Source organism: Austrofundulus limnaeus, unplaced genomic scaffold (assembly GCF_001266775.1).
Source record: "Austrofundulus limnaeus strain Quisiro unplaced genomic scaffold, Austrofundulus_limnaeus-1.0 Scaffold118, whole genome shotgun sequence".
Taxonomy (NCBI): domain Eukaryota; kingdom Metazoa; phylum Chordata; class Actinopteri; order Cyprinodontiformes; family Rivulidae; genus Austrofundulus; species Austrofundulus limnaeus.
The window spans coordinates 1,571,443-1,578,878 of record NW_013952520.1 but is presented as its reverse complement, the minus strand read 5'-3'; the positions used below and the strand labels follow the sequence as shown (position 1 = coordinate 1,578,878).

The window sequence follows — 7,436 nt, the reverse complement described above, 5'->3', positions numbered from 1 at the left end:
TAAGAAGGCGTCATAAAACTGGAGATTCTCCTCTGGCTAAATGCCTGTTCACAGACTCTCATGCTACAAATGTGACAAGACCGTGCACCTGGCAAATACCTGATGCCAGAATTCACTCCTCCCTATGCCAAGGAGTAGAAAAGAGGGAGACAAAAAAACAAACAAGTAGGCCAATGAAAGTTATTTTTCTCATATTAATCTRTCATCCTTGTTTTAATTTATYATACGATTGATTTATTGCTKMATGTGACAGGCCTATTCATCAAAGACTCCCATCCTGAGCAGCACATTGGTGACAGTAGAGAGGAAAAACTCCCTTTTAACAGGGAGAAACCTCCAGCAGAACCAGGCTCAGGATGGGCGACCATCTGCCTCGACTGGCTGGGGGTGGGGTGGTGGGGGGTGCAGGAAAGAGACACAGCCAAACATAGAAGAACTGGTCCAGGTGTATTTTCCTCTGGAAGAAAGACAAAGAAAACATGTTATGGATAGAAGAACAAACATGTAAAGAAGAGAGACAAGACAACAGCAGAAAGCAGGAAGCGGACTATACCGCATGACATTCTGAGTAATAAGAGTAATAAATTTACTTATATGGTGTAAATACCTCGCTGGACGACTGCATAAGGTGGACATCATGACTGTGAAGCTGGACGTGCTTCTGCTCCGTTAACACAGAGCTTCCTCAGCCGACTTGTGTGCAAAACAATAATCTCCATGGTTCCGCCTCATCTTCCTCTCATGCTGAGCTTGTTGTTGAAAACTATTTGTTTAGCACATTTGCCAAAACCAAAAAATAAACCCTATAACCACTAAATTGTAACGTTACTACATGTTTACATTTTATGAAGAAGGAAGTTGCGCTCCGTGTCTTCTTCTGAAGTTTTCATGTTGATTCCTTTAGTGGTTCTTGGTGCAGCGCCCCCCACAGGTGAGGCCGGGAACAGGTTGTTAAATTGATTTAGTTCGGTTAAGAAAGTGCAGTGTGAATTCAAACCGCACCAACAGAAAATGTAAACAAAGCTTCCAGTTTTGGTCCCCAATCGAACCGAGTCTACCGGACTATCGGGTGTGAGTACGACCTAAGTCTATAGCAGCAGAAATGAAGAATAATTCAGGAAACCTAAGTCTAACTACGTGATTTATCAAAGAGGAAAGTTTTCAGTCTAATCTTAAAGGTAGACAGAGTTTCAGCCTCGTGGACAGAAACTGGAAGTTGGTTCCACAAGAGAGGAGCTTGATAACTGAAAGCTCTGCCTCCCATTCTACTTTTAGAAACTCCAGGAACCACAAGTAAACCTGCAGTCTGAGAGTGAAGTGCTCTGTTAGGAAAGTATGGAACAATAAGATGTTTAATATATGATGGATGTTGAGAGCTTTGTATGTTAGGAGTAATATTTTAAATTCTATTCTGAATTTGACAGGGAGCCAGTGGAGAAAAGCTAAAATGTAATAAAAATAAAAAAATAAAAAAAAACCAAACCATGAAATCTGAAAACTAAAATCTCTGTCTTTAACWTCTATGCTAGACAATCTGGAACTGACTAAAGTAGTGTCTGAGAGTGGAGGCTTGTTTTTGCTGTAATAAGGTATAAGGAAGTCTTGATGGTGCCAGACTATGAAGAGGTTTATATGTAATAAAAAAACATATGAATTCAATTTAAAATTTAATACCCAGCCAGCCAGCCAGTGTAAAGATCCGTAAACAGATTACGTTTTGCAGTTAATTTGTAATTAACAAAGTAAAATTAGAATCTTTAAACAATTCCTGCTTTTGTCCTATTGCAGAGAGTGATGGCATGTTTTTAAAGTAAAAAAATAGGGTGTAAAAACATACTTTTGCAAACTCACTTTAGAAAATAGGGAAGCAGCTGCTTCACCTGTTTCAMTGAGCAGGCACCAAAATGTATGAGTGTGATAGCAACTTGAAACAATAATTCTGTTTTTTTTTTTATTTGTTTAATGTTAGGACTTTCATTTGGGCAGAGCAGTGGTTAGAGCTGTCGTACAAACTCTACTCAGAAAGGCCCCAGGACCTCCTCCTGGCCTGGGGCCTTTCTGAGCTGAGAGTATGTTCTCATCATGCACATGTGGGTATTCTCTGGGTACTTCAGTTTTCTCCCATTTGTTAGGAGAACTGGTAACTCTAAATTGTTTCTAGGGAGAATGTGAAGGTTGTTCATCTGGTTTGTTTMCATGTGGACCTGTGATGGACTTGTGACTTGTCCAGTGGACAGTCTTGGTCCTTGAGGGCTGCTATCCTGCATGTTTTACCTGTTTCCCTGCTCACACACTCGGGCTGCASGAWATCAGGAAAACCTGTGAYGTGCGATAACACGTTATCGCATTATTAAGCACTGCGATAACAGTGCTTAATAATGCGATGATGATATAACTTGAGATAAATAAACAAATACGTATGTACAGTGTGTAGTGTTTATCTTTCTGCTCTGGGTTCAAAGTCCAAAAAAACAACCTAAAAAAACTAATCATTTCCATTCCAGCCTGATTTTTGATTGGTGAAATATTTCAAGCTTCCATCTGAATGACAAAATGCATAAATTAAAACTTTTGAGTTAACCATTTATTGCAGTTTATACATTGATCCATCCATAATCTATACCCACTTATTCCTTTTCTAAGGTCACTGGTGCCCATATCYAGCAGTCACAGTGCGAGGGGCAGGGTACACCCTGGACAAGTCGTCACAGTGATGGACTTGCAGTTTATGCAGTTGTTGCAATATRCATAYTGCACAGGCTWTTATCGCGATGATGATAAATTTTCTATATRTTGTGCAGCCCTATCACCCACCTGATTCTGTGATTAAATTACCGTTTCAAGTTCTGCTGAAGCCTGTGAATCACCTGTCCATTCAAATCAGGTGCTTTGGAGCAGAGAAATAAGATAATCATGCAGTATAGCRGCCCTCAAGGACCAGGATTGCCCACCMCCGAGGTAAAGGAAATGGATGGACGTTTTTCTGTCTTTGCCTGAYCTCTAGACAGAAATGTCTTCAACAGTGCACAGAAGAGGAAAAGTGAAATCCCTGCAGATCATTGTTTCTCAGTAAAAAAAAAATCCACAAGCATTTTTGTTTTATTTTAAGTCATACCTGGGAACAAAGTTATTAGCATGCCTCTGTTATTTTTTTGTGGTCTAAAAACGTAYGCCTTAAAGTGAAGTTTCGGCAGTACTGCTCTGATTGACAGTTCTTATTTTCTTTATTCTTTGTTGTCTTTCAGCTCGTGGGTCTCTGTGTGCTKTGTGTGGGTGTGTATGCAGAAGTTGAAAGGCAGAAGAATCGAACCTTGGAGGGTCTTTTCCTGGCTCCTGCCGTGGTGCTCATCCTCCTGGGCCTGGTGATGTTCACTGTGTCGGTAGTGGGAATGGTTGGCTCCCTCAGGGACAACAAGACCCTGTTGCACATGGTGGGAACTCTGAAGAGGGGTGGATTCATATCTGCAGAGTTTGTTATTCACTTTGTACATTCAGAGGGTAGAGGTAACTGATGTAACTGTTTTACTGCTTTGATCATTCGGCTTCGTGACGAATGTTCAGAATATTACACTGATTAGATTATGAATTCATTTACAAAATCAACATGTGTTCAGCTTTTTATTTGGGTGTATTTGTGTATAATTACATAAATKATCACATTACATTTCACAAACTAAAATTTGTATTCAGTGCACAACAGCACAATTCATAAAACATTAATACCGATGAACAGTTAGTCCTTTTTCCTCCTGTCATGCAAAGGCACAGCTGTTRGTTTTGTTAATAAGTGAGAAAGACCTCAAAAGGAGCAAAGATACACTGTTGTGGTTGCTATGCAACTATCTCATTGGGTATAGCTGAATAAGATAAAATGAAAAGTGAATTAGTTTGAAACAAATAAGTCAGTGATGTCTGTGTTTTGAGGTTAAAGATATGAAATTCAATATATCAAAGTTCTAAAAGTTTGTTTAAAATGTTCATATATAACATTCCATGAATAATTGCTGTTTTATCACATCACTTTCAAACCAGGAGCTTTTTGTTTTCCATCATTTTATGGGTGAGGGTTGGAAAAATGGCACAGCTGCTCAGCACATCGTCARGCTGTTAGTTTAAACCTACACAGAGCTGCAGAAGACCCACAACATTGAAAATCTATAATAAATGAATGACTGTTTTTTTTTTGCCACAAATTGTGACAAAACAGAATAATGGAAAATTAATTTAGTTTATTTGTGTTCATTGAGAGAACCAGTAAATGTTTTTTGGTCAGGGCCTTCGTTGGCAGCTGTGGATGAGTGGTTAGAGCAGTTGTCCTCCAAGGAGAGAGTTGGCGGTTCAATTCCACTACTATTCAGTCACATGTCAAAGTGTCCCTGGGTGAGACAGGGGAACCCGTTATTGCCTCTGATGTGTGTCAAATCAGTGTATGAAGGTGTTTAGTCTCTGTGGAATGATTTACTCAGATTCACTTTGTRGAGATGTGTGTGTGAATGGGTGGACGGGTTTTTCCTACAACGTGGGGAAAATTTTCCCAAAAGAAGCAGCCTCGTGGGGACTGAAGTRAATYGTGGGGACCACTGCCAGGTCCCCACAAGTCCAAATGCAAATTACAGGTGTGGGGTTAGGTTTAGGACTAAGTTTTAGTTTAGTTTTAGGGTCAGGTAGGTACCTGTGAGGTTAATTTTAGGGTATATGGTCAGGGTTAGGCTATAAAGTCTAAAAAACATGAATGGAAGTCATTGCACGGTCCCCACAGGGTTCACAAACAAACGTGTGTGTGTGTGAATGGTAAATGAGGGCACAGATAGAAGGGTGCTGTAAAAGTACTGTCCATTTACCATCATAAGAACACAAATGCAACCATTTCTGCAGTTTAGGAACATGTCATGAATTTTACATCAACTTTTCAGCCTTCAGCAATAGAAACTGTGTAGTGAAGCCAAGTATAATCACTTTTATTTGTGCATTCCTCCTTAATTTAGTTATGATTGTTGTATGAATCTCTTTTCTTTCTCCTTCCACAGTTCCTTTGTGTTCTTTGTGTATTGCTTCTCCTCCAGGCAATTGCTCTCGCTGCAGCTCTCATCTTTGAAAGGAAGGTAAATGTTTCTCTGCACTCTCTAACTTTCTTTGAAATCCACCCATTGATATGATTAGTTACAGTCAGATCACAATTCTGTTATCATGTTATCTGACTGGCATCCACTGTGCCTGTTGATACCAATGCCTTAAAACAAAACCCTCTTTCACGTTTGTGTTTCTGCTTYACTCTGCTTTATGTAGACATCATCATTGTTTCAGAGCACCATACGAGAAGGAATTAAACACTACTACGATGATCTTGATTTCAAAAACATCCTGGATTWTGTGCAACAAAAGGTAGTAGTATATTTTTACTGAAACATTTTTTACTAATGTGTTGGGTTGATTCTTTATTGTTTAATAACAATGAAGTTATCAAACAAGACTACAGTAGTACAGTTGGGTTTATTGTCARTTTTCTAACGTGTTTAGTCTTGATAGTGTGTCTGACAGTCAGCTGCCTGATCTGTGAAGGAGATCCAGCCTGACTATAAGTAAATCATTTGGAGTGATCACTCAGTCATGGGAGAAACAAAGTCCATCCTGTTTAACTTCTTGTGTCTTTATAGCAGGACTTAATAAAAATCATCTGGGGCCTCATGTATAAACGGTGCATACGCAGAAAAAAGTTGCGTGCGCCAGGTCCTACGCCCACGTTGGGATGTATTAAAACCAATGTTGAGTGAGACTGTGCGGCAGCCACACAAAGTTTTCCAGTCGACAGTTTTAACCCACAAAGTCATGAATCTGACCTGAATCCACAGAAGTATGACTTTGTTGTGTTTTCTGGATGTAACATGTCTGAACACAGTGTTAGATTTTTTTTTATTTTAGTTTGAGTTTTTATTGTTTAAACATTTACATCTATTTTACATATTTAAATGGAGGCGTGTCAGGTGAGGTGTCTCACGTGCACTCAGTTCCACATTCATTGGGATGTACAGTATAAAGGAAAGGTGCGCAGGAACCAGCGTGCGCATGGTTTTATACATCTGAATATTTTGGTGCGGCGCACTTTTCACAATTTGTCCGTACGTCAACTTTTAGTGTGAAAACTGCACACTCCTTTATGCATGAGGCCCCTGGTCTTTACCAGATTCTAAAATTGTTCAAATCTAACCTTAGATGTGCAAAAATGCAAAACAGATTCCACCACATAATTTATGAAACAAAAACAAWTCCAAAGCAGAAAAGCTGTAAATATATAAAAATAGTAATAAGTCCATCCTMTGCCTCAATAGCTTGTATAACTGTAGCAGCGATAACTTGAAGCAGTTTTTATGGTTTCTTCAGAATAGTGATGGTGTGCAGTTTTAACATCAACCAAACCAACAAACTCAAAGCATATGTCTGTTTTTTTCTTCTATTATTTATGAAAGAACTAACATGTTCTTTAATGATTAGAATARTAATTGTTATAACCAATATAGAACAATATGGACAATAATATATTTTATAGTTCACTGTTTAGAATATTGGCAAGGATAGATGGTAAATTAAAAAAGGAATGTTGTTTATTGTAAATTAACAGCTAACAATGATGTAGTTTTATCATTAAAATACATCTTGTGCTGTTCTACAGTCTCAGGAAATGATTGCTAAATTTTAGTTTTTCAATGAAAGGTTCTGAATTCTTGTCCATGAAAATCTGTTTAAATATACATATTGTTAAATTGTGTGATAACTTCTTTTAGTCAAGGAAAGTTCAAAAAGCTTCTGAGTCGTAGAAAATGACTGCTGCTGTCATTTACACAAATGGCTGAAACGCACCAGAAATGCTATATTTTCTCTTAAATATGATGTTCTGTAAACAGGGCCTTAATGTTTTTGTCCAATAGTCCATATTTTAAACTCCAACTCATAGTGCTGGGCAGTATACTGTTTTGTACTGAATACCGGTTTTTATTTTTGTTATGATATGAATTTTCTGAAAACCGGACATTCCGGTTTAAATAGCGGAACGTTTAGTGGCGGCCGCCAATGAACTGTTGTTTCCCGGGGGACGTTTTTCCTTGCTGCACCGCTATGTGCATTAGCATGCTAATGTTTGGAGCAGCTAGTTGCAGCTGCGGGTGGCGATTCTGCTGCTTATATTGACTGATGTTTAAAAAAACATCCTGTTTTCACCGTCSCTGAATGTAGTAAACACCTCTTCAGTGACGTGCACAGTTAGATTTAACGCGGTTAGTTAATATGGAGACGTTATGCTGATGGAGACTTAACGTGGTTCTATTGTGAAAAGCCTGCAGGAAGTAGTTCGTAGTGGAGTTGGAAGTGTGCAAGGTGAGTCGTGCTGATAAGCTTTAATAAATAACATAAAACAATAAACCCGATCATAATCTTTTCTTAAC

At 38.6% G+C, this 7,436-nt stretch overlaps 1 protein-coding gene across 1 annotated transcript in view; it reads left to right on the top strand.

The window, feature by feature from the left end:
* The window catches only part of zgc:110329 (tetraspanin-15), a 24,885-nt gene that overhangs the window by 3,530 nt on the left and 13,919 nt on the right, over window positions 1–7,436 (top strand). Inside the window, exons 2-4 of the mRNA XM_014014717.1 lie at window positions 3,246–3,431; window positions 5,028–5,102; window positions 5,287–5,382. Of these exons, the coding sequence (XP_013870171.1) occupies window positions 3,246–3,431; window positions 5,028–5,102; window positions 5,287–5,382 (357 nt within the window). The remainder of the gene's footprint in view (window positions 1–3,245; window positions 3,432–5,027; window positions 5,103–5,286; window positions 5,383–7,436) is intronic.